The sequence below is a fragment of the Pseudorca crassidens genome, chromosome 3 (genome assembly GCF_039906515.1).
Source record: "Pseudorca crassidens isolate mPseCra1 chromosome 3, mPseCra1.hap1, whole genome shotgun sequence".
Classification (NCBI taxonomy): domain Eukaryota; kingdom Metazoa; phylum Chordata; class Mammalia; order Artiodactyla; family Delphinidae; genus Pseudorca; species Pseudorca crassidens.
Window position 1 is genome coordinate 164,070,100 of NC_090298.1, and position 26,375 is coordinate 164,096,474.

General features: G+C 56.3%; 2 protein-coding genes and 1 long non-coding RNA gene across 7 annotated transcripts; 1 reads left to right on the forward strand and 2 right to left on the reverse strand.

The window, feature by feature from the left end:
* Positions 1-200: 200 nt before the first annotated feature.
* On the forward strand, positions 201-16,187 carry ADGRE5 (adhesion G protein-coupled receptor E5). 4 transcript variants are annotated; one of them, XM_067733577.1, is made up of 20 exons: positions 201-473; positions 3,876-3,926; positions 4,145-4,261; positions 4,815-4,970; positions 8,287-8,418; positions 8,978-9,124; positions 9,594-9,743; positions 9,832-9,878; positions 10,007-10,084; positions 11,561-11,738; positions 11,822-11,929; positions 12,150-12,373; positions 12,964-13,143; positions 13,965-14,156; positions 14,403-14,629; positions 14,757-14,823; positions 14,958-15,049; positions 15,135-15,303; positions 15,390-15,494; positions 15,579-16,187. In XM_067733577.1, the coding sequence occupies exons 1-20, from the start codon at positions 434-436 to the stop codon at positions 15,606-15,608; spliced, it is 2,490 nt and encodes an 829-aa protein (XP_067589678.1). In that variant the 5' UTR covers positions 201-433; the 3' UTR covers positions 15,609-16,187. The 4 variants fall into 4 exon arrangements, with proteins under 4 accessions (XP_067589678.1, XP_067589681.1, XP_067589680.1 ...); XM_067733580.1 differs by lacking the exon at positions 8,978-9,124; XM_067733579.1 differs by lacking the exon at positions 8,287-8,418.
* On the reverse strand, positions 4,255-8,341 carry LOC137222409 (uncharacterized). Its single transcript, XR_010942440.1, has 3 exons — positions 8,214-8,341; positions 7,193-7,303; positions 4,255-4,406 (listed from the first exon to the last, which is right to left on the reverse strand). It is a non-coding gene; the product is annotated as an uncharacterized lncRNA (long non-coding RNA).
* A 96-nt stretch (positions 16,188-16,283) lies between the features above and the next one.
* DDX39A (DExD-box helicase 39A) lies at positions 16,284-24,269 on the reverse strand. Of its 2 annotated transcripts, none has more exons than XM_067733582.1 (11): positions 24,122-24,269; positions 20,290-20,501; positions 20,029-20,156; positions 19,091-19,183; positions 18,552-18,735; positions 17,727-17,845; positions 17,262-17,393; positions 17,064-17,173; positions 16,816-16,960; positions 16,531-16,678; positions 16,284-16,435 (listed from the first exon to the last, which is right to left on the reverse strand). In XM_067733582.1, exons 2-11 carry the CDS (start codon positions 20,495-20,497, stop codon positions 16,419-16,421), a joined length of 1,284 nt encoding a protein of 427 aa, XP_067589683.1. In that variant the 5' UTR covers positions 20,498-20,501; positions 24,122-24,269; the 3' UTR covers positions 16,284-16,418. The 2 variants fall into 2 exon arrangements, with proteins under 2 accessions (XP_067589683.1, XP_067589684.1); XM_067733583.1 differs by having other exon boundaries at positions 24,069-24,226.
* Between the last annotated feature and the right edge of the window lie 2,106 nt (positions 24,270-26,375).

Genomic DNA, 26,375 nt, shown 5'->3' on the forward strand with positions numbered 1-26,375 from the left:
CAGGGTGGTCCCCCAACGTGGGTGCCCTGAGCTATTATTTCTGACGTGGCTCCTCCCCAACCTCAATGCCAGACAAGGAAGACTTCCTCCTTGCCCCTGGGATCAGCCAATCCGAGTACACAGGGGCCAGAGAGTTCAGACACTCAACGGGCAGGTTGTGCCTCTGTGCCACGTGTGAGTGTGTGTGAGTGTGTGTGTGTGCGCGCGCGTGCGCCCCGCGCGCAACACACAGCGCCCCTGGGTCTGTGTTTTCACTGCACTTTCCTGTTGGTTTTCAGCTGCCCCGCCAGCTCCAGGGAGGGCACTGGGCCAGTGGCTGTCCCCGCCTTTATAAAGGGCTGACGGGCCTTGGGGAAGCCTGCACAGCTGCCCAGCCTGGAGACACAGAGAAGCCCTGCCCTATCTTCTGCTTGCCCTGCAGGCAGCTTAGACCATGGGAGGCCCTCACAGCGTTGCATTGTTCGTCTTTCAGGGTGAGAATTTTGCGGCCCCGTGGGGTGGGGGGCAGGCAGCAAGGGAGCTCCTGACAGCACTATGGGGTTCTCCGGCCCCCTCTTCCCCGGGGAGAAACGCAAAGTGCGGCTGGCAGCTCTGGGGCCAGGCCCGGAGGAAGCCACATGGTCAGGCAGGGGCTGAGGGCACATGGGGAGAGGGGCTGGTAGTGCCCAGCACCCCCAAGCCGTGGCAGGATCCCTCAGGGTGCTCTAAGAGCCTGCCCCCTCTCCCAGAGAAATCTCTGAGCGCTCCCAAAGCGGGGAAACAGGTTTGGGGAAGGAGAGGGGAAAAAAGCGAGTGCTGGGACTCCTGAAGACAGCCGGGCATAGGGGAGCGCTGCGGCGCTGGAGGGCTGGGGGGTTGGGGTGGGACCTCCCCATTGAGGGGGTACCCCCAACCTGTCCCCCACTGTCTCAGTGGCATGGGGCAGCCCCAGAGACCCTCATTCTGGCTCCCCTGGGCCCAGCTTGGACTCAGCCGTGGGTGGAAAGGACTTTGCCAGTGGACGGTTTGAACTTGACTTTTGCTGCGACTTCCCCAGGGCCTCCCTTCCCGCCCCACCCAGGGTGGCTCTACCGGTTATCGTGGGCAGCTGGTTGCCAGGGCGACCAAGCAACAAAGAGAATGAAGAAATGGCATTTGGGGTACCAACCAGAGCTTCCCCAGGCCACAGGGACGGGCTTCCCTGTGCTGGCCCGGGATGGCGAGCGTGAGCCCAGTGGCTCCCAGACTGGGAAGCAAGAAACTGGAATCTGTGTGGGGCACACCTGATGGGGGGCGGTGTGTCACCGGAGCCAGATCTCGCAGCCCCTGAATCTCACTTTCCACATCTGTGAAATGTGGGAAGACTGGTCTTCACTTTATAGGGCTGTGTTAAAGGTGAACTGAGTTCCTATGCAAACTATTCCTGGTTCACAGAATTAAGTAAACGGTATTTATTATTATTTCACTGGCTGGTCTGGGGGGTAGACTGGGGGGTCCTTAGCAGGAGGATCAAGGAGAGGACGACTGCCCCATCCCCACCCCAGGAATCTTACGCCTCAGGGCTCGGCGGGGGGAATGCAAACCAGATGGGACTGGGAGCAGATGACCAGCCGCTCCACTCCCAGCTCCTGTTTGGGCGACTTCCAAGGACCCAGATGGAGAAGTCCTGGCCCAAGAGCCTCTGTGGTGGGGAAGCAGTGCCCAGCCTAGGCAGAGGTCACAGGGCACAAAACAACCGTCCCATCCCCCTGCAGCAACTGGGAACCTTGACCCCCATCAATTCCACCTTTTCCAAGCTCCTCTGTTCACCAGATTCTTCCTGAATCTTTTTCTGGGCTCCAAGCCTCAGTCTGTCCATCTGCAGAATGGACACAAACAGGGCAGTTGTGAACGTGAAAGTTGCTACCGGGGACTTTGGGAGCTGGGGACAAATCAGCCCAGGTCCCATCCTACCAGGGAAGGCCATTTTGTGGTGTGTCATGCAAAGAAGAACTGAGCCCCAGCCAAGGGGGAAACTAGCCAAGCCCGGTGACCAGAGAGGAGGACGAGAGAAATCCTCACACGAGGGAGGGGAAGGACATTCCAGCCTCAGTTTACCCTGGCTGGGAGTGCTTCTGGGAGGGACTCTTGCCCACCGCCAGCCCGAGGGGTATCAAGTTTGGACCTAGGGGCTGAGTGGTCAGGGGACCCCCCAGCCTGCACCCTTGACAGCCCCACAAGCTTTGCGCACGATGCTGGACCCCAGAATTCCCCTGGGAGCTCCCTCCAAAGGCAACGGGCTATGAGTCATCCGTTCCCTTGGCCCAGGAAGTGACTCATGCCTGCCCTTCCTCCCGGCCCCCATCCCTCCGCCCACCGCCCCTTTTGGGTCTCCCTGGATCGTTGGGGTCGGCACTGCCTCCCTGGCATTCCCACGTGGGCAGGGACTGGCCGCCTCCCCCAAGCCCTCCCCATGCCTCCACCTGTCGCTGAGCTGCCCTCACCCCCACCCTCCCTTTCCCTCTGTTTCCATCCCACCCCCTTTCTAATTGTTTTTCTCTATCTTGCTCTCAATCTCCATGTCTGTGTCTCTCTGTCCGATCTCTGCCATTTCTGTCTCTCTCTGAGTGTCCTGTTTCTCTGTCCCTCTCTATCACTGTCTTAACTTCTGTTTCTCTCCATCTGTCTCTCCTCATCTCTCTGTCTCTGTTTCTTTCTCCCTCTCTCTCATCTCTGTTTTCTCTCCATCTCTGTCTTCTTGTCTGTCTCTGGTGAACCGTGAGGAGATCCCCATCTCTAAAGCCCCTGATGACTTGAGGAGGCCCCGAGAGTGGGGTGCCCCTGAGCAGCAGGTACAGCCGGGGAGGAGGTGCTCGTCCAGCACCACCCCCAACGTGAGCCCACAGCATCTTCCTGTGCGCAGGGGAGGCTAGGGTGAAATGTCACCACTGGGTCTCAAGACAGCCATCAGGGCTGACAGATATTGTGGGCGTGGTGTGCATGCACCTGCGTCCCCAAGGACGGCTGTGTGGGCTGGAGGATCTTAGATTCGGGGGTGGGGAGGATCTGAGAAAACACCCAGTCCTTTTCCTCCAACCCCCTCATTCTTACACAGAGAAACGTTGCACGGGGAACTCTACTCAATATTCTGCGATAACCTCTATGAGAAAAGAATCTGAAAAAGAATGAATACATGTGGGACTTCCCGGGCGGTCCAGTGGTTAAGATTCTGAGCTTCCACTTCAGGGTTGGATCCCTGGTCGGGGAACTAAGATTCCACATTCTTCTCGGTGCGGCCAAAAAAAAAAAAAAAAAAAAAAGAATGAATATATGCATATGTGTAACTGAATCACTTTGCTGTACGCCTGAAATTAACACAACATTGTAAATCAACTATAATCCCATATAATTTTTTTTCAAAAAGAAAAGATACGTTGATGACAGTAAACACTTTGACACACCAGGTGATATTCGGAGGCTTACTTCTCACACTACTCTAGGAAATGGGTCCCGTCACCATCCCCATTCTACAGAAGGGGAAGCTGAGGCTCTGAGAGATGAGGTAACCTGACCACAGTCCAGAATTTGAACTGTGGCTGCCAGGCTCCAGAGTGTTTGCTGAACTGTTGCCGACAGAGCCCACAGGTCCGTGGGAGCCAGGACCCCCTCGGTGCTTGGGCCCCTTCTCCATCCCTCAGTTTCTGAAACCCACCTCCAGGTGACAGGTGGCAGAGCCTCTGGCCATGGGTGTCCAATCTCTGGGAGGTGCCACGTACTCACTCTCTCCTTGAGCAACGGACAGAGCCCAAGCCTGGGAGGGGCCAACAGCCCCCTTTCCACAGTTGCTTCTCTCTTAGCATTGCATCTGCCCTTCCCTGCTCTGGTGACCCCCTTGACCCTCCCCTTCTCTGTTCCAGTGCTGTGTGTCTTGCTGACTCTGTCGGAAGCTGGGTCCCGGAACACCACGGGTGAGTCTGCTGGGAGCAACTCAGTCCACAGCCGGAGCCTGGGGAAGGGACCCTAGACCCTCACCCACCCCCCTCAGCCCAAACAGGAGAGAGGCCTGTTGCAGGGGGAAGGCCAGGGTCAAGCCTCCCCAACACCCCTTCTTATGGAGATGATCCTGCCCCCCTCCCCAGTCCCTGACTCAGCCCTCACGTTCTGACCAAGGTCTCCATCCCCACAGCCTGTGCTAGGCCGTGCCCTGCAAACTCCTCATGTGTCGGTGGCATCTGCCGCTGCGCTCCAGGATTCAGTTCTTCATCTGGGGGGATCTTCACCGACATCTTCCACAGCTGTGATGGTACAGAGGCTTGGGGGTGATGGAGGGACATGCAGAGGTTGTGGGGTGCAGTCCAATGCCCGTGGGGGGACATGGGTGTTGGTTGGGGGCTTCCGCCTTTCTCCTCAGGACCATCATCAAGGACAGAAAAAAGAGAAAGGAAAAGCTATGAGAGAGGTGGAGAGATGAGACATGAATAAACATGGCCTCCTGGAGAGAGAGAGGAGCTGGGTCTCCAGGAGTCTGGAGTCTGTGCCTCAGTTTGCCCTTTCAGGACTGAGGAGGGGGATGCAGAGCTTCCACCCACCCCCCACTTCAGCACTTCCCACGGTGTCCCAATCTGGGGTGCCAGCCAGAGGGCCAAGAAGAGCAGAGCTGATTGCACAAGCTTCAGGAATGGCTTGCTCCAGCCGCAGCCCAGCCTCAGCAGTATTGCCTGAGAGTCTAATTCTTTCTAAAAAGACACTGATTAGCCATCAGGACCAGTGCTGGGGAGCCAGGTAGGGGATGGGGATCTCTGCCCTGACCAAACTCACGCCTTTGGGAGGTGACCCTTTGCCCTGCTGTGTTCCAGACATCAACGAGTGCGGACCACCTTTGACAGTGTCCTGTGGAAAATTAGCAGACTGCCAGAACACGGAAGGGGGCTATGACTGCATGTGCAGCCCAGGATATGAGCTTATTTCTGGGACAACAATGTTCAAGAATGAGAGTGAGAACACGTGTCGAGGTAAGAATGACCCTGCATCTTCCACTTCTCCATCCGTGAGGTTTGGGGTCACCCAAATACTGAGGCATTCCTGTAGCATCCAGGGGTCAGGGCTTTGGTTACAGGTGTAGCACCCAGGTCTGAGTTGGGACAGATGTACCTGTGCCTTTCCCACCTGCACAGAGAGGCAGGGCGGCATGAGCCAGGGACCCAAATCCTGCTGATAGCTGTGTGTGTGACACTGGCCAGGTGACTTATTCAGAAATCACCGTTAACATGTGGGATGTGATAATACTATTGCGAGAGTATGGCTTTTTTTGTTCTTGTTTTTGTTTTGCGGTACGCGGGCCTCTCACTGCTGTGGCCTCTCCCGTTGCGGAGCACAGGCTCCGGACGCACAGGCTCAGCGGCCATGGCTCACGGGCCCAGCCGCTCCGCGGCATGTGGGATCCTCCCGGACCGGGGCACGAACTCGTGTCCCCTGCATCGGCAGGCGGACTCTCAACCACTGCGCCGCCAGGGAGGCCCTGTTTTGTTTTTTTAGAGTCTCTATCTTTTACAGATAAAAACAAAAGGAGCTTTGCCTTTTATTAACAGTGTGATTTTGGACAAGTTACTTCACCTCTCTGTGCCTCGGTTTACCCATCTGTAAAAAGGGGGTGACCAATGGCGCTTATTACCTCATAGAATTGCCAGGAAGGTATAGGAGATCACAAAACACAAAACAGTGACGGCTGTTGGGTTTTTAAATTATAATGATTATGAGTTAATGTACCCTTTCCAGGATGGGCATCCCTGTGGTTCGTGCCCCACGGTGGGTGCTCGCGAGTAGCTGTCCCAGTCCATCCCCTTACCAGGGACCCCGGAGGAGCCTGGTCTCCACACATCACCAGGTTTTGCCCCCTTTCCAGAGGGGGCAGGCAGGCAGGGAAAGGGGCAGATGGGGCCAGCAGTGGACAGACAGGAGCCACGACTCCAGAGAGGGGTCCAGAGAGGGGATTAGACGCGAATACTGAGGACGGGGAGGGGAAGGTGGGAGGTGAGGAAGAGGCTGAACCCAGGGTCCAGAGGACCCTGAGTAGGGTCCACAGGCCCACCCTGCTGCTACCTTGGTCCCAGCACCTTCCCTCCTGCCCTGCAGAGGGAGGGCGGCAGAGCCTCCCTGGTGGGAGGGAAGAGAGGCCCTGCATCTATGTGGAGGTGCTGCTGGTCCACAGGGGCCTCTGTGGGGGTATGCTGTGCTTGAAACCTGTGGCCTGGCCAGAGCCTTCACGTGAACTGGAAAAATGTCCCTCATCTCCAAGGTGAATACTGTGTGTTTAGGGAATGGAGAGTGAGCTGATTTTCCTCTCCCACTTGCCTCCTTGGCTGGACACCCTTGTGCAGTCAGGAACCTGCACAACTGTACATGGTGGTCATGGAGCCCACTCAGTGTGCCTTGGCTGGGGGTGCCACCCACCCACTGTTGTGAGCCCCTGCAGAGACACAGATGAACAAGAGTGAGGTGTGAGAGGGAGCTCTACGGACCTCAAGGAGGGTGACTGCGAGAGAGCAGCCTGCTGGTTTGGACCAGAGTTTGCTGCCTGAAGACCTAGCTCTGTGACTGGCTCAGCTGGACTGTCTGTGCACCCCTTCCTCAGCATTCCAACCTTTGCCGCACCCGAGGATGTGTCCGCCCGTGTCCTGGCCGTGGGGTCTGCTACGGGCAGGAGACACGGGCTGTTCCCTGGGTTCCTCATCCCACTTTCTCCAGGCATCAGAGGGCCGTCTTGTGCACGTACCTCATCTCCCAACCCTCTCTGAACCCCAAGGCTCAGAACCCTTTGCAGAGGGTCACTTCCAGATGTTTGGAACATCCCCCCCGGCCACCTGGCATCTTATTTGCATGAAACAAAAGAGTGGCTGGCATTCAAGATACTCAATGAGGTCACAGCACCGTGTGTTCCAGCACAATATCTGCCCTCTTCGCCGCTCTTAGTGACTGCTGGGAGGAGACCTGCCCCTCTGGGGCCCTCTCAGACCCCCTGGGCCATGGTGGACCCTGGGACCCTGTCCAGAAATGCGGGAGGAGGGAGATTCAAGGACAGGTCCACCGTCCCTGGCCAGCCCTGCCCTGGCTCAGCAACCTGCCTGGAAAAGATGCCTCCTGGCACCCTGACCCCAATTCTCAGCCACTCAGCTTCCATCTATTTCCCCACACAAGGCTCCACCCTGACCCTCCCCAGTAATTCCAGTTCACGGACCTGAGGCAGCTCTGATGACTGGGGCCTGGGAGAACGTTGTGTCAGGGGTGGGCAGGGTGACATCGAGCCCCCAACACACTGGAAGAATCAGATGAACAAAGAGGCTCCCATCTGGACCAGATGACAGGAGAGGTTGTCATCAGGGATCATTGCCCCTGGCCTGACCCTCTACCGAAGAGATCAACCCAGGCCCCACGATGACCCAGACCACTTGGGGACAGAAGACGGAGGCTGAGCCCCACTCAGCAGGGTCCACGGGTCTACGTCCCAGGTGAGAGGCCAAGGGCCAAGATGACAGAAACACCTGCCACCCTTCATGCATGACACCTGCTCCCTGCTCCAGCCACCCAGCCATTGCCCACTGCAGGCCTTGCTCAGACGTGGATTCTCACCACTTCCTGCCAATCTAGGCGATGCCTTCGTGGGAATCAGAAAAAGGCCCCTTCAGAGGCCCAAGGCTGCCTGGCCAGACGTCAGCCCCACTGTCCAGCACAGCCTGGTGCCCACTGTCCAGGTGGCCCTGGCCTTTCCGGCATCACCCTCATTTTCTGTGCCACTGCCCAAAAGCCTCGTCCTTGAGGGGCGTGGCTCAGGGGTGGGTCTTGGGGCATCTCCATGGAGCTGGAGTCTCAGAGTTAGCGTGGACAGGAGAGTGCTGTCCCGCCAGGGTCACCAGGATCCAAGGAGAACTCAGCTGACAGCACTCCCTCTGGGGGAGTCAGGACAAAGCCCATCACCGGGAGCCAAGATGAGGCCTCCCTGCTCAGGGAACACAGCATTTCTCCTGCACTCGGTTCCCAGGAAGGCACGCCCAGGCCTGTGTCCAAATCCTTAGGCTGGGACACAAGCAGCTGTGATGTCCCCACCACAGATGGGAGCTTCCCAGGGAGGCTGAGAGAGCCAGAGCCGGCAGACGGGGGAGGACTTGGGTCACTCCTGGCCACGTCTGGACAACAGAACATCTGGGCCACCATGCTCACCCACGGGATGCCTCCATGTGAATTAGAAAAGACCCACTCACCGACGGAGAGAGAGCGGGCCCAGAAGGCTGTCCACAGCTGCAGGCATCCATCGTCGTCTCCTTTCCCTTGCAGATGTGGATGAATGTCAGCAGAAACCCAAAGTCTGTAAAGGCCGCAGTGTCTGCATCAACACGCCGGGCAGCTACATCTGCCGGTGCCCACCTGGCTTGAAGCTCAACCTGGAGGACCCAAGACATTGCACAGGTAGAGGCCCTGGGAAGACAGTGTGAGGCTGGCCTGGAGCTGAAGAAGGAGTCGAGGTGGTCCCTGGAGCCTGAGGAGGAGGGAGAAGAGCCTCAGGTTCCTGCAATGCCAAGGGCCTGCCCGGGCCCTGCCCAAGGATTCGCCTCCCCGAAAGGTCCCACCACAGGCCAGGGAGGCGGCAGAGCCTTCTGGGCCTGGGGTTCCCTTGTGGAGTTCCCTGCCCCTGTGAACATCCCCAGACCTCGCCCCTTCCTCATCTGTCACATTCGAGCAGAGGAAGCTGTCACTTCCTGTTCCCAGAAGGGGAACCTCAGTCCAGGGCTGGACTTCCAGACCCCACGACTCAGTCTCCCTCCTGGTTTTACTATAAAGTGGGGACCATGGCCCCTGCCACACCCATCTTGCAGGGAGGCTACCTTAAGGTGCTTTGAGGGTGAAGTTGAAGGTCACCAGGTGATGGCACGTGCAATCACAGTGGGGTCCTTGGTGCTGGGCAGTGATAAGCGGGTACAGTGAGAAGTGGAAGTGGGGGCGCCTGACCCTCTGGCTTTGTCCTCAGATGTGAATGAATGTACCTCGGGGAGAAACCCATGCCACAACTCCAGCCACTGCTTCAACCTCGTGGGCACCTATAAGTGCCACTGCCGTCCAGGCTGGAAGCCAGTTCCTGGGGCCCCCAGCAGCCCAAACAACACTGTCTGCGAAGGTTCAGAGCTCAGATGCTATGTTCGTGGAGACCCACACTTAAAACATCTGATCACATATTCAGTGGCACCCACCCAAACCAAACAGAAAGAATGCTGGGGGAGCCCTGCTGTGCCAGGCATTAATTTTTTGGGGCTAAATGTCAAAACATCTGGGGGTCCTGGAGAAGGAGCTGGGGTGCCAAGAGATAAGCTCCCAGGGACTCCAGGCAGCAGCTAATTACTGAGACGAAGATACTTCAGTATTTTCACAACCTGCCTATCTGTATGGGGCCCACCTGCTATGTGTCAGAACTCTGCACACTTCCCGTAAATAACCTCAGCGTCCACCGTTCGATGATGTGCAGTCAGCAGGTGGCATCACCTCCGGGCGTGGGAGGGGGCACTGATATGGGAAAAAGAGGGGCACAGAGAGGAGAGGGGCCTCATCAGGGCTGGGACAGAGCCAGACCCCCTTCTTCGTGTCCCCAGATATGGATGAGTGCAGCTCCGGGCAGCATCAGTGTCACAACTCCACCATCTGCGTCAACAACGTGGGTTCATACACGTGTCGGTGCCGCCAAGGCTGGGTGCCCAAACCCGGATTCCAGGATAAGCAAATGGGCACCATCTCCTGCGAAGGTACCTGTCCTGACCTGACCCCAGACCCCCTCCTACAACAAGCACAGACACTCTCACACCTAATGAACTGCTGTCCTGTCCCCTGCAGAGATCTCCTTCCCCACCTGGACCGCACCCCCTGAAATCAAGAGCCAGGTGAGTGGCCCCAGCAGGGAACAGGAGACAGGAAATCTTCCACCCAGCTCACCCTGTCCACCCATTTTCCCCAAGCTCCCCCATCCAGGATGAGGTTCTCTGACCCCCCTTCTCTCCCCTCTCTCCAGAGTCTCTCTGACTTCTTTGAAAGAGTCCAGAAAATGAGCATAGACTTCAACTCAGCCTTGCCTCAGGAAACCATCCAGGTAAGGGCAGGCCCTGGGGGGGAACCCCAGGACAGTATGGGGTGGCTGGAAGATGCTTCAGTGTGAGTGGAGATGCCCAAGCAGGGGCCTCTGTGTCTGTATGCACAATATACACACACACCATATATATACATTGTACAAACACAGACATACATACACACCCCAAAATGTACACACACACACACACACACACACACACACACACACACACACATTTGAGAGGGATATAATGGCAATAGAATGAAGCAGTTGAGAATTTCACCTCTGGAGCCAGGCCTCAAGGTTCAAATACACCCCATCCTACCCGCTGCCACTTCCTGCTGTGTGACCTCAGGCAAGTGACTCCCCCTCTCTGGGCCTGTCTCCTCACTTCATAAATGGTGCCTGCTTCATACAGGTGGTGAAAAGGTTTAAATGAACTAATAGAAGTAAGGCTCAAAGAATAGTGCCTGGCACACAGTATAAGCAGTATACGTAAGCTTTGGCATATGTCCTTAGCCTGGTAGAAATATTGAGCCCCTAAAAAATAATAATAATAACTTTTAAAAAGAGAAATATATGAGGAACTTCCCTGGTGGTCCAGTGGGTAACACTCCACACTCCCAATGCAGGGGGCCTGGGTTCCCTGGTTGGGGAACGAGATCCCGCATGCATGCCGCAACTAGTAAGAGTCCTCATGCCCCAACTAAAGATGCCGCATGCCGTACAAAGATCCCATGTGCTGCACCCAAGACCCGGCGCAGCCAAAATAAATAAGTATTAAAAAAGAGAGAGAGAGAGAGAGAGAAACATGTGAGCCCCTTGTGTCATTTAAAATTTTCCTGTAGCTACATTTTTAAAATATAAAAGTAGGGCTTCCCTGGTGGCACAGTGTTTGAGTCCACCTGCCGATGCAGGGGACGCGGGTTCGCGCCCCGGTCCGGGAAGATCCCACATGCCGCGGAGCGGCTGCGCCCGTGAGCCATGGCCACTGAGCCTGTGCGTCCGGAGCCTGTGCTTCGCAACGGGAGAGGCCACAACAGGGAGAGGCCCACGTACTGCAAAATAAAAATAAAAAATAATAAGATATAAAAGTAAAGAATAAATTTAAGAGTAAAAGTAAACAAGTGAAATTAATGTGAAAATTGCATATAACCCAATAGATTCAAACTATTACCATTTCAACGTGGAGCCATATTTCAAGCGACACCTGTGGCTCGGGGCAACCGTTCTGGGGCAGGAAAGGGCCTGTGCCTGATAAATGTTAAGCGCTGTCGTTGTTATAATACGTGCACGCAGGCATATACTCAGTCCCCTTACTTGTCTTCTGGCTACTGCAGTGTCTTGAAGATTCCCTGTGTCTGTCCCCCAGGCAACCCAGGTGGTTCTCCAGTGTGTACCCCAGTTGTGGGGGCGGGGTGAGGGGAGGTGAGATCAGGGTCCTTCAGGCAGCCCCTGTGGTGCAATGACCCAGCAGCTGTCACCCAACACCCACAGTACCTCATCATGTCACTGGATGACCTGTTGAAAACCCCAGGGGACCTGGAGGCCTTGGACCTGTCTTCCAGGCACCACACAGCCACCTACCTGTTCTCAGGCCTCGAACAAATCCTGAGGACCCTGGCCAAAGCCATGTCTAATGGCCCCTTCATCTACCATTCTCCTGGGGACACAGGTGAGACCCCGTCCTGCTCCGCCCCAGCCCCAGGCCCCCCTCATACACCCAGAGCCCCTGATCACTGCCCCCTGTCCCCTCAGAGCTGTCCCTGATGGTCCAGGAGCAGGGGAATGGAAACATCACCGTGGGCCAGAGCCAGGCACGGATGCTGCTGGACTGGGCCGTGGCAGCTGGAGCCGAGAAGTCCGGTAATGGCAGGATCCGGAGTGGGCACCTGAGGGAGAGGGATGGAGAAGCTGGGATATGGCTAGGGGTGAGATTCCGAATATGCAGCAACTGAAAACTGACCCATGGGGAGGGACTCCAGGCATCACAGTGGACTGGTGAGCCTGAATTAGACATCTTAGGAGGGAGGATGGGGCACAGAAGGAAGCAGAGCAGAAGGTAGCCAGCGTGTCTGTCCCCCAGGTCCCACCGTGGTAGGAATCCTCTCCAGCCCGAACATGCAGAAATTGCTGGCCAATGCCTCTTTGGACCTGGACTTGGAGAAGCAAACCGAGCTGAAAGAGATCTACGAAAGTCCTGTCCGCGGTGCCCAGCTCAGGCTTCTTTCAGCCGTCAACTTGGTCTTTCTGAGCAACACGAACACAGATAAACTCAACTCCAAGGTCACCTTCGCCTTCTCCCACCCTGTGAGTCCTTGGGTGGGGAGGGGGGTTCAGCCCTACTGCTCACCCCATGGCCAAGGTCACCGTGGTCCCTCTGCAGCCTTTGTTTCCCCACTTCCACCCACTCTGCTCCTTCCTTACAGGTATCTCAGGGCCTTTGCACTTGCTGTGCCCTCTGCCTGGGACACCTTTCCTCCACGTGACTCAGTCCTTTACCTGTCTCCAGTCTTTGTTCAAATGTCACCTCCTTTTCTAGGCCTTCCCTGACCTGCTTATTTTAAATTACAATCTGTAATCACGCCTCACCTTTTCCCTTTGCTCTTTTCTTTCTTTCTTTTGAACTCAGCACCTTCTAACACACTATCTAGTTTACTTATTGAAAATTTATTAGGTTTATTATTTTCTGTCTGTCTCCCCCACTAGTATGTCAGCCCCAGAAGGACAGGGACTTGTGTCTGCCCTGTTTACTCCCGTGTCCCCTGGCCTGACGCACACAGTAGGTGCTCAGTAGATAAAGGCCAAATGAAAAACAGCCCTCTTTGGGTTCAACCCAAGCCCAGTACCCAAGAGTGGGATCCAGGCTAACCTCTACCACCGCCCCTACCTGCTCACAGTGGGAGATGCCCGGGACAAGGCAGGAGCTGATCTGCGCCTTCTGGAGGAGTGACAGCAACAGGAGAGGGTACTGGTCCACCTCGGGCTGCCAGACACTGGGCAGCGGGAATGGCAGCACCACCTGCCAATGCAATCACCTGAGCAGCTTTGCCATCCTCATGGCCCACTACGATGTGGAGGTGAGCAGACCAGGGGCCATCCGCAAAAGCCCACAGGGGGCACGGTTGGCTTCGGTGAGACAGGCAGCCGGTTCTTGGGGGTACGGTCCACCTGATTCTGTATGGCTGCACAGCCCAGGCGGCCCTACACCACACCTCCCAGCGCCTTCCCTGGGACCCCCCCAGACCTCCACATGACCCAGCAACTAAACAGAGTGGCCTGGCACTGCAGGCCCTGCTCCAGCCGGTGCCCCTCTGACCGCTCACCCCCTAACAAGTTGTTAAATATCCCTAAAAGCTCCTGAGGGAGCACAGCTTTCTGTATGTGGCCTCAGAGGGACCCATAGATACGCTGGGCCATGTGAGTACCTGGAATGGGCCAGGCAGAGGAGGGGAGGCTGGTGGTCCAGGCCCAAGGCCCAGGAAGGACAAAAATGTGGGTTTTGAGGAGCTCATAGGTGTGGCCAGGTGTAGGAGGGGCAAGAGATGAGATAGAGATGAGGGTCAGAGAGATGGGCTCATCAGTGTTGGGAAAGAAGGTTGCAGCCATTGAGGCCTCACTGGGGACGTTCTCAGGAGAGCTGTCTGGGTGTGTAGTGGAGAAGCCCATCCGGAAGAACTAGGGATCCCTGCTGCACCCATGGGGTGGGGGGGGCGGTATTTAGGATGAGACACAGCAGGTTTACTCAGATGTTGATGGCAGAAGAGGTGGGGGGGAGATGAGCCACTGATCAGAGTCCTACAGGCCAGGTCCCAGGTGCCTGCTGGTGGTGGGGCCCACAAGGAGGGCAGGAAGGCCTCAGAGCACTAATCGAGTCCCGCCCACCCCGTCCTGCATCCAGGACTGGAAGCTGGCCCTGATCACCAAGGTGGGACTGGCTTTGTCGCTGGTCTGCCTGCTGCTGTGCATTCTCACCTTCCTGCTGGTGCGGCCCATCCAGGGCTCGCGCACCACGGTGCACCTGCACCTCTGCATCTGCCTCTTCGTGGGCTCTACCATCTTCCTGGCGGGCATCGAGAACGAAGGCGGCCAGGTGAGGCCCCGCCCCGTGGAAGGCCCCACTCTCGCCTGAGCGCTAGACCTACCTGCGAGGGCCCTGAGTGGAATAGCCCCGCCCACTCCCAGCTGGGTCCGGTGGTCGGGCCCGAGAAGCCCAGGGTCCCGCCCATTCGCCCGCTTTAAACCCCGCACGGCCACGCCCTGACTCCGCCTGCCATCCGGCGTCGGGCCCGCCCATCGCTGACGTCACCTGTCCCTCCGCCCCGCCCCCGCCCCGCAGGTTGGGCTGCGCTGCCGCCTGGTGGCCGCGATGCTGCACTACTGCTTCCTGGCCGCCTTCTGCTGGATGAGCCTCGAGGGCGTGGAGCTCTACTTCCTCGTGGTGCGCGTGTTCCAAGGCCAAGGCCTGAGAAAGCGCTGGCTGTGCCTGATCGGCTACGGCGTGCCGCTGTTCATCGTGGCCGTCTCGGCAGCCATCAAGAGCCAGGGCTACGGCCGCCCCCAGTAGTGAGTGCGAGGTGGTGGGAGAGGGCCAGGGCGTGGAGGCTGCACCCAAACACAGTGCCCCTGCTCGCCTGTGACCCCGCCCTCTGGGCTTACTGGGTGCTGACCAGACCCCTCCCTTCTCGCCCAGCTGCTGGTTGGACCACGCCAACGGCTTCCTCTGGAGCTTCCTGGGACCTGTGACCTTCATCGTTTTGGTAACTGCCTCACTCCCCACCCCACACCTGTGGAAACCTGAGGTGCTTGGCTCCACACTGAGCCGGCTCCACCGGCTTTCTCCCTGTGAGCTCCAAGGACACCCCCTAATCCGAATTCTGTGCTCCCCACCCAGTGCAATGCTGTCATCTTCGTGATTACTGTCTGGAAGCTCACTCAGAAGTTTTCTGAAATCAACCCAGACATAAAGAAACTAAAGAAGGCCAGGTGAGAGCAGGGGCAGGGAGGGGGCCTGGCAGGAGTGGGTGTGTGAGGCGAGGGCCTTACGCGGCAACTGCCCGCCTCCCCACAGGGTGCTGACCATCACCGCCATCGCCCAGCTCTTTGTGTTGGGCTGCACCTGGGTCTTCGGCCTGTTCCTCTTCGACCAGCGCAGCTGGGTGCTGTGCTACGTCTTCAGCGTCCTCAACAGCCTGCAGGGCCTCCTCCTCTTTGTGCTGCACTGCCTCCTCAACAAGAAGGCGGGCTGCAGGCCGGGCTGCGGGCGGGGCTGGGACCCTCGTCCCGGGGCCCCTCCTCCCCTGACCTGGCACCCTGTGCCCCACAGGTGAGGGAGGAGTACCGGAGGTGGGCCTGCATGGTCACCGGGAACAAGTACTCCGAGTTCGCCACATCCACCTATGGGTCTGGCTCCAGCCAGAGTCAGACTCAGGTAAGGGCTGAGCCTGGAGCGGGGGTGCAGGCCATAAGGCACCTGGGCCTGGGGTCAGTTCTCACGGGGTTCCTTTCTCTCCAGGCCCTCAGGCCCTCAGAGTCTGGCATGTGAAGGCGCCGTCCTGGCCGGGCCAGCGGCTCCCGTGGCCTCCGCAGCTCCTGCACATGCTGAAGACCTCCTCTCCTCTCCCACTGCTCTGCTCCCTCCTGCCCTGGTCCCCATACGCACCATGGAGAGGAGGGTGACAACTGCCACCTGGCACCGTACTCCAGAATACCCAGCCAGGGTGGAGAGCCGGACCTACTGGGCCTGCTTCTGGCTGCCTCTCAGCTCCACCCTAGCCAGGACCCAGGGCAGGGGCAGAAGCTGGCCCAGGACTGCAGCCCCTTGCCCTGGCACACAAGGCCCAGACAGACTGAGGGCTCCTGTGCCCAGCCTGGCCCTCCCCGCTCATCTGTCTTTGCTACAGAACAAGAGGCCAGGGTGCTGGGGCTCAGCACCGGTTAAGCTAAGACTGAGGTCAGGGGTGGGAGAAGGGCAGGGCCGAAGGCTCATGGTACAGAGGCCCATCTGCCCCCAGGGCAGAGGGTTCTCACTGATGTGAAGGCTGTGGATACTGTGTAATGTTTTTTATCTGTATAAAGCTTTCAGTGTTGACACTTAAAATTAAATATCACGTTGACATAGAAAGTGGCATTTCTTCCTGGCTAAGGGCTCGGAGACCAGGCCCATGGTTTTCCACCAAGTGCCGAGAGCTGACAGAAACAGACAGGGTGGGAGCCAGGCTTCCATAATAAAAATTTATTCTTACACAAATCTACAGCTTTTAAACAGTAAAAAGAAAGGCCCACTGTCACCTAGGAAGAGGACTTGAAGCAACATGTGGGAAGCAGGGAGGCTCCAGGACATCCGGGCACATGGTTACCGGCTCTGCTCAACTGTAGGACACACACAGGGAAGGTCAGTGAGGAGGGGGCGGGGGGAAGAAAGGGCCCCACCGCCGTGGCCCCCCAGCCCCGTCTGAGCCACTTACTGTATGTGGAGATGTCTATTTCTTCTGGAAGCTCTGCCACATTCACTTCAAACCGGTCCTGGACATCATTGAGGATTTTGGCATCATTCTCATCAGACACGAAAGTAATGGCCAGGCCTTTGGTACCAAAGCGACCCGCACGGGCCACCTGCAGGGAGACAGGAGCAGGGGTCAGGCCACAAGACACAAGCTGGGGATCTGAGAACAAGCAGGGAGAGGTCCTCATCCAACACCAATCCTGGGAAGGGGGCACCAGGGAGGGAACACCTCTGGGGGGCCACTCACGCGGTGGAGGTAGGTGTCTGAGTCCTCGGGCATGTCATAATTGAAGACAATGTTGACACGCTCAATGTCCATTCCTCGGCCAAACAGATTGGTGGCCACCAGGATCCGCCGCTGGAAGTCCTTAAACTGCTGATAACGTGACAGGCTGGGCGCAGGAGGAACAAGGGGCGGCCATCAGATACAGGGATCCTGGGCGGCGTTCCCCTCCAAGGGGCCTGCCTGGGGCTCTGAGGGCGGCATGCACTCACCGCTCCTCCTGGGCCATGCCCCTGTGGATGGCAATGGCTGGGAAGTTCTGCTCCACGAGGAGCTGGGCCAAGGCCATGCAGCGCTGCACCGACTTCACAAATATCACCACCTGTGAGGGAGGGGGCGGCAGTCAGGGCCAGAATCCCTCCCAAAGGCTTAGAGCCCCAGGACAGGCCCCAGGAGTGCGGAAGCATCACCTGGTTAAACTCCAACACATCCAGGAGGTCAAAGAGCTTGCGGTTCTTCTCACTGTCCTTAAGTTTGACGTAGTACTGCTGCAGCCCATGCAGCGTGAGCTTGGTTTCGTCGTCCACAAACACCTCCATGGGCTGTGCCGGAAGGAGAGGAGGAAGGGGCAGGCAGGGCTTACTTCTGGGCATCCTGCCTGCCAAGAACTTTCCAGGAGCGACTCCTTTGCTGCAATGCTTCCAGAGAGCCTGCTGTACCCCAGTAAATACTCCTCTCTCAGCAGCTGCATCTAAGGTCTGGTCTGGCTCTAGTGTAAACCAAGCTCTCAGCTCCCAGTGTGACAAGCGAGGAAGAGAACTCCGCTGCCTCCCAGCATTCGTGTGCCGTGAGGGCAGTGTGGGAGTGGGGGAGCAGCAAGGGCCTGGACTCTAGGAGGCCAAAGCTACTGCACCGAGGTCTCGGCCTCTACTCACGTCTTGCATGAACTTCCTGCAGACGGGCCGGATCTCCTTGCTCAGGGTGGCGCTGAACATCATGCACTGCTTCTCGTGGGGTGTCAGGCGGAAGATCTCCTGCACGTCCCGCCGCATGTCTGGGTGGGGAGGGCAAGAAACAGGTGGGCGTGAGCGCCTGCCAGACCACGACCCCCACCCGAGACCAGATCCAGCCCCTCCCAACCTGTGCCAGGGAGCCGTTGGCACCATGACGAGGGCGGTGTGAGCGAGGACTGGCTGGAGGGGAGAGTCCCAGGTGCCTGAAGGCCCGGACTCGGGGTGAGCACAGGCGCGGGAGGAGCGGCAATCCACTTACACGCTGCCAGAGCGGAGCAGCCGTGCCAGCGCGCCTCGAGCCACGCTTCAGGGAGGGGAGCCTGAGGCAGAGACAGCCGCTGGGGTGAGAGCTGCAGCCGCCTCCCAGGACACAAGCCCCATCTCCCACCGGCCCTGTCAGGGCTCACTGAGGGCAGGCAGGGGCCTAGAACTAACCCAACAGGCAGCGAGGCCACGGTACTCTGAGGGCTAACGTGGACATATGCCTGGACACGGCTCATGTGGGGTGCCATGGTCCCACTCAAGCTTCAGCTCAGAAGCAGCAGGTCACTCTGCCGACACCAGAACTCGCCCTAAAATCGCTTACAGGAGACCTGAGTGCTGGCCACCCACGGGATCCCACTTCAGGGAAACCTCCGGCCTGCCCTGTCAGGACCCGCCTAGCTCTGACATCTGGGGGGCTGCGAGGGCGAGGAGGGTGCGGCTGCGTGGGCCTCCACAGCCCCCAGACCCAGCGAGGACACTCACCCAACTGCTCCAGCATCTTGTCGCACTCGTCCAACACGAAGTGCTTCACATTCTTCAGGTTGAGGCTCCTGTTCCGCACAAGCGCCAGGATCCGGCCCGGCGTCCCCACCACGACATGGGGACAGTTCTTCTTCAACACCTCCTCGTCCTTCTTGATGGACAGGCCCCCGAAGAACACAGACACCTATGCAGGCGGAAAGCTCCTTTCACCATCTGGCGGCCGAAAGCTCACCCCCCCACTCCGTGCCTACGGCCACTCAGCTAACAGCCCGCCAGCAGCCCCCCAGCAGGCCTGGTGCCTGGAGACAGTGGAGGCCTGAGTCTGGCCCCAGCTTCACCGAAAAGCAGCCCCAGGGCTGGGACCGGCACAGGCCTCTGGGGGCCATGCATAATTCATCAAGCTTTTAAGGAGCAGAAACCACCACAAACCTCAAAGGCAGCCGCTGCAGCCAAGCCTGGTTAATGCTGGCTGGGCTACAGCCGAGGCCAGCAAGGCTGCAGAGGACCACATGGCACCCAACCTGGCCTGAGGGGCTCACCTTGACGCTGGGCATGTATTTGGAGAAGCGCTCATACTCCTTGCTGATCTGGAAGGCCAGCTCTCGAGTGTGGCACATAACCAGGACCGTCACCTGTGGGGCCGGTCAGGGAGAGACACTCAAGACAGTCCCCTAAGTCCTCCCCCGGCCAGAGCCCACGCCGGTGCTCATCCCTTGGCGGCCCCCAGCCCTTGGGCCATTGGAAGGCGCAGTCCAGATGCCTCCATCTTCTCACAGCCCGCTCATTCTCTGTGTCTTCTCACAGCTACGCAGCTGTGACTCCCTACGCCAGGTCCTGCACTGAGGCCTCAGTAAGAGTTAGATCCAGCCTAGCTGGTGACACGCCCCATGCTAACAGCTTCCTGAGCCTGCCCTCGGGCTGGCCTGTGACCACCAATGGGAAGGCTGCCCCTGCCTCTTGGCCCACAACACCAAGCACTGAGACCACACCATGGCCTTGAACAAAATCCTCCTCTCCTTGACCATCCAGCCTAAGGTGGGTAACAAGGGCTCATGCACCTATACGCAGCCCAAGGATGTGTGCCCCAGCATGTCAAGAATGAACACCAGCATGCACCTCAATTATCCCCCAAAACAGGGGACTACAATGTTCACGACATGAGAAGTACAGCTATGGCCTGTCAGCAATAACAACAGGAACAAAACCGTATTCAGTGTAAGCCCACCTTCGTAAGCGTGTACGATCTAGAAGAGCACATATGGAACGAGCAGCCGTCTTGCTGGATGGCCAAATTGTGGGCACTTTTTAGTTTTTTCTCTTGGCTTGTCGTCTTTGGGGCGATTTTGTTACAACTGAGTACTGTGTTTAATTTTAAAAGTCCAGAAAGAGGATGCAGGAACAGGGATTTTTAAAAAGAGGAGCCATGACTCCTGCTGCCTCAGGTAGCTTGGGCCTAGGAAGGAGGGTTCCCACCCACCTGTCCGTTGACGGGCTCAATCTGCTGCAGGGTGGCCAACACAAAAACCGCTGTCTTGCCCATCCCTGACTTGGCCTGGCACAGGATGTCCATGCCCAGGATGGCTTGTGGAATACACTCGTGCTGGACTGAGGGGGAGAGAGCATATGAGCTATCAGAAACCAGATGTTCCCTCTGTGCAGGCCCCTCACCGGGTGGCTGAGGGGACCACACTGAGGCGGTCAGAGGCAGGCCTCGGCGGGAAGGACCAGGGAGGCATACCCTCGGATGGATGCTCGAAGCCACAGTCCACTATGGCCCTCAGGAGCTCAGGCTTCAGCAGAAAGTCCCGGAAGCCAGAGCTGTGGATGGAAACGTAAGAACCCTTGACATCTTTCTTGGGAGCAGTTGGAGCGCTCTCTGGAGGAGCCTGGGGCTCTTCATCTTCCTCATAATCCAGAAGCTCGTTTTCCACATCCTGTTCCGCCATGGTGCTGAGAACAGAGGAGGGAGGGAAGGGCTCAGGGAAGCAACTAAGGTGACTGATGCATGCAGGTAAACCCACCCAGCGTGGGAGAAGAGGGAGATGGCTGCACAGAAGCTGCAGGCTGTTGACACAGGTCCGAGAGGGGCGAGGTGCTGGCATCAGCTCTTGTGAGCTGGCACAGAAAGCCACCCAGCCACTGAAGTCAAGACCGGACATCGTTCTCCGATCCCTCTTTAGCTCACGCCCGACACTGACAACAACAGCAGGTCCCACCACTCCATGTGTGCAGCACCTCCCAGCTTCTGCCTGTTGTGGCCACATCTCCACCATGCCCCGCCAAGCCACCTCACCTCTCCCTGCGCCCTGCCAGCGACGCCCACACGTGCACCCACACCCTCCGCCTCCAAGGGCTTCCCACTGCTCTAAGCGAACCCCCAGTTCCTCTCCGCCCGCAACCCTCCCCACTGGCCCCTGCCCACCTCACTCCACGCCACCCCTTTCAAACCACCCCCAGCTTTATCGGGCTGCTGATACTCATCGAGCCCCTACTCCAGCTCAGGCCGCCCACCCCCACCCCTGGGAACGCACTGCTGCACTGCTTCCAGGTCTCTGCACAAATGCCTCCTTCTCAGCATCAAGGTCAAGGCCTCAGACCAGCTAGCTTCAAGGAGTCCCCTCCCCTTCACTCCCCAAGGACCCCACCCCCACCCCGCTTTCCCACTCCCGACCTGGATATGTGGCTGCCAGGATGCTGGAGAGACAGGAGCTTGTGAGGAAGCAGTGTCTGCCCAGGCCCAGCTACTCCTGCTATTTGTGGTCTGCACAGGGGAACAATTAAGTGCTCTCATGGAAAGACCTCCCGTTGGGCCCAGAGCCAATAAGAATACAGCTGAGATGGTAAATGGAATTAATACAAAGCACGCTCACCGGCTGGCTTCGTTTAATCCAATACATACAGAGCGCCTACTGGGTGCAGGCTGCAAGGGACCCAAACATGAAAATACTGCCTTACTCCTCCCTGCTGCAACCCAGCCTCCAGACTAGGGGCTGGAAGTACTAAAGCAGTCCCTCTTCTTCCTGAGCTGGATGCTGAGCGTCCCGGGCCCAATTTCTGGCCCTTCTGCCACTCATTCTCTGTGACCATCAGCCCCGGCGCTTTAACCACCTCTGTGCAGCCTCCCAAACTGTGTCTCTATGGAGACACAGACTCCATACTCAGTTACCTAGCTGCCTCTTTCACCTCTCCCCCTGGAAATTGAGGCCTGTTTCCCCCATCTCAAAAGAGGCAATTCCATTCTCTAAACTGTTGTCTTTTCTCTCTCTCTCCCTGTTCTATCAGCCAACAAATCCCGCCAGGTCAATCAGACCACTTCTCACCCCTGCTACCTTGCCAGTCTCAGGCTGCCATCTTTCTTTTTAGATTAGAACAGCTTTATGGAGATATTCACAGGCCATACAAGGCACCAATTAAAAGGTACAATTCAATGGTCTCTTGCGCAGTCACATAGATGCGCAATCCCTGCCACTATCAGCGTTAGCACACATTTCCTCAAAAAGACGACATCCTTTAGCCACCACCCTATGCCGCCAACTCCCCTTGGCAACCACTAATCCATTTTCTTCTTACGAATTTGCCTATTTTGGACACTTCATGTAATGGAATTATACAACACGTGATGGTTTGACTTCTTTCACTCACATGTTTTCCAGATTCGTCTACATTGTAGCCGTGTATCAGTACATAATTCCTTTTCATGGTTGGATAATATTCCTTTGTACTGCGATACCAGTTATTTTATCCATTGTCAGCTGATGGACATTTGGGCACCATCATCTCTTGCCTGGATTATGCCAATAGCCTCCTTGTTGGTCGGTCTCCCTGCTTTCCATCCCCGACTCCCCCTTCCATGCCCCTCAGCAGCTGGAGGGAGCTTATAAAAGCTAAGTCAGAAAACGTCACTCCTCTGCTCAAAACCCTCTACAGGTTCACGCTGCGTTCAGAATAAAACAGTCCTCACCACAGCCTACCAAGCCCCACACAACCTGACTCCCTTTACACTCAGACCTTATCTCCCCCATCACCCTCACTCACTGGCTTGCTGCTGCGCCTCAAACATGCCTCAGCGCCTTTGCACTTGCTGTTCCCACTTCTTTCAGACCTCTGTTGCTCCAAAAAGGCCCGTTGGCCCGACTAAAAAAGAACCCCCTCCAGTCACGTCAGTCCAGCACCTAGTCCAGGGCCTGACATACATTGTGTAAGCACTCAACAGCAATGGCTGAATCAATGGATTTAGAATCAGGGCCTCAAAGCAGAGTTTAGGGGCTAACGTTAAGCATGTATCCTTATCTGATTCTTGAAAGAAGCAATCTGATACCAACACTGGCAAAGACAGGAAGGAGTCAGTCCCCAGGCATCAGAGAGAAGAACAGGAGCCAGCAAAGGCCAGTCCAGAAACCACCAGACCCTTTCAGGGAATGGAAAGCACTGGCTGCTTGAAGTAGAGGCAGAAGACAGAGCTGGAAGAGCTGGTTAAGCCCAGGGCATTCATACTTAATTTGCTAAACAATAAAGAATCGCTGACTAAGCTTTTGAGTTGTGACTCAATCAGGATTTGCCCAAGAACAAGTGACTCCAGAGAAGATGGAGTCGGGTAAGAGACCAGCAGCAAGGAAAACCAGACACCCAATTAACTACAGTGGTGGCATTGTTAAGTAGGGGAAAAGATGGTGGAACACCCTACAGGGTGGGACCACCCCCTGGGAGAAGCTCAGACAGAAAAGAGCCAGAGTCATCTACTCTGGGCTTCAAATCTGGGAGTAGATGGTGTATTAAAAAAAAAAAAAATTAGGAATTCAAACAAAGTCTTTTTGTTTTGATGGGGAGACAAATTTGCGGACAGACTAAGTTTGATATACAAAATTTTCTAGACTAAGTGACTAGACAGGATCTAAAGCTCAAAACAAATTAGATCAGGAAAGGATCTGGCGGTGTTTGTTCCACCCAGAGAGGGTGGCCGAGACAGCTGAGGCCCCAAGAGTTGATGAACTTGAATGCTGACACCAGAATAATTAACAACTCTGACTCGCACGCGTACCCTTTCACCCTGAAGTGCTCCCAGCGAGAATTTCTACCTAAGAGTTTGTTCCTTACTGAACATCTTTTTTGCCCGAAATCTCTGGAACCACGAATCCACCCCCTAAACGCGAGAGTGGGGGAGGGGAGAGTCTCTCGAACTCGGAAAAGACCGTCAGGTCTACAAGCTCCGGCTTCTCCCACCGCGGCCCCACACCCCGGCGTCGCCCCCTGACGCCCTCCCCGAATCGCATCGGGGCTCCTCGAACAGGCAGACCTCCCCCAGAATCGGGCTCAGCCCGCGGGCCGCCATGACAGCCTCTGCCAGAAGCGGTCTCCACACCCAGCGCGCCAAAGGCCGGCCCGCCCCTTGCGCGTGCGTCCCAGCACCCAACGGCCGCCAACGCGCGCGCCGGACACCAAAGCCGCCCCGCCTCCCCTCGTCTCGCGCCCAGTCTTCGTCCTTCCCTCAACCCCTGACGTCTCCCATCGCCCGCTCACCCGCAGGTCCGACGTCTCCACACCGCGGGCCCGCACCTGGGCCCGCCGCTCACCTGATTCCTCGTTCACCTCCGCGTGCTGCGAGGACCGCCACCCGACTCCTGTTACCGGTCGCGCTCCTTGACACAAGCTATCGCGTTTCCTGTCTCGTGGGTCCGACTGCGGCTCGGCTCACTGGACCGCTCGCTTTTCATTCAAAAGAGACGGAAGCGATGATTGGATCCTGCGGGAGACGTCTGGAAGCTATTGGTGGAGAGTGGAAAGAGGGCGTGCCTCATGCCTCGGATTCATTGGTCAACCTGAAAGTTGGCGCCCGAGTGGGCTGATTGAGGCGGGCGTCTGCCAGCGCGCTGTCTTGTAATCGAGGTTGTGACCTCGGTAGGTGCCGCCATATTTTGTACGGGCAACTGAAGCCTGGATGTGGGCCCGGGGTGAGCGTCTCGCCCTTATGAAATATGGCTTCTACGCTTTGCTCAGAACTTGGTGTTCGAAGTGGATGTCCATCCGCGATCTCCTGGTCCCGCAGAGTGGAGGCTCTGAAAGGGTTCTGAGAAAGCTTGGGAGCTTGGAATGACTCCAGCGTGGAGAGGACATTTAGCACCAGCAGTGGGAAAGGGGCCCCTCAGGGCGTGGGAGTGAGAGAAATGGTCCTAGGACACAATTCCCGTTTGCTGAGAGTCATTTCCTGGGTCAGACACTGTGCCAGTGACCATGCAGGTTCAGGCCAAAAAACCAAAACCAGATGTTTTCGTCATAAAACTTTTTTGTTGTTGTTAATTTTACTTTTCCTTGTATTAAATTTCCCCAACCTTTTTCTCCCCGCCCACCCAGTACTTTACTGAGTTGAGCTAAAGTGTATTGTAAAAGGAACGGGTCCATGAGTTTTGATGATTGATACCCGAGTGACAATTGCCTGGTGAAGATATGGAACATTTCCGTCACCCCAGAAAGTTCTGTTGTGTCCCTCTGAAGTCAACCACACCCCTTTCCTCCTGCCCCCACCAGGCAACCGGTATTTCTATCACTATAGTTTTGTCTGTCCTTGAATTTCATATAAATGGAATCATGCAGTAGATTGTCTTTTGTGTCTGGCTTCTTTTGCTCAACAAAATGTTTTGAGATTTTCCACATCGCTGCACATAGCAATATTCCTTCTTTTTCATTCCTGAGTAGTATTCCACTGTGTGGCTATACCAATATAGCTGGTATAGTTTCTCCACTCACCTATAGATGGACATTTGTTTTTTCCCAGTGTTTGGCCATTATTAATAAAGCTTGTACAAGTATTTTTGTGAACACAAATTTACTTCTCTAGGGGAAATACCTAGGAATGGAATGGTGGGTGGAAGATCATGTGGGTGTTCAGCTTCAGTAGATCTTGACAGTTTTCCTGAGTGGTTGTTCCACTTTACACTCTCACTAGCACCCTGTGAAACTTCCAATTACTCCCAGTTCTTGCCCATACCTCAGTCTTTTCTCAGCTGTTAGGATTGGGGGATTTGGGGGGAGGGACAAGGAGGGAAAGTAAGTAGGACAAACTCAATAAGCCTGCTGCAGCATTCCAGTCTCCCTAAGCCCCTGACACAATTAAATCTTCCTCCACAGTTTTCCAAAGAGGTTCAAGCATTTCATTTTCATTTAGTATAAGCTATCTCAGGGTCCATGTTCTAGACAAATTCAGAGCTAAAGTCATCAGAAGTATGTAACTTCAGCCAAAAAGCCCAATGAAGAGAAACCAGTCAATCCAGAGGGAGACTTTACATAATATAAGGTAAATATTGTATGTACAATAATAATTACATCCTAACACTTATAGAGCACTTCCTGTGTACCCAACAGGGCCAGGATGAGGGTGACGCATGCAAAATTTAAGGGGGCACCAGGGACCTCCCGGGTGGCACAGTGGTTAAGAATCCACCTGCCAGTGCAGGGGACACGGGTTCAAGCCCTGGTCCGGGAAGATCCCACATGCCACGGATCAATTAAGCCCGTGCGCCACAACTACTGAGCCCACGTGCCACAACTACTGAAGCCCCCGCACCTAGAGCCTGTGCTCTGCAGCAAGAGAAGCCACCGCAATGCGAAGCCCATGCACCGCAACCAAGAGTAGCCCCTGCTCGCCGCAACTAGAGAAAGCCTGCGTACAGCAACAAAGACCCAACGCAGCCAAAAATAAAGTAAATAAGTAAATTTTTTAAAGGGGGGGGCACCAAATGCCAAACCAAACAGAAAGAACCCAAAAAACTCAGTCATCAACATAAATTATATTTGAATGGACTATTTTAAAATCAAAATTAATTTTTAAAA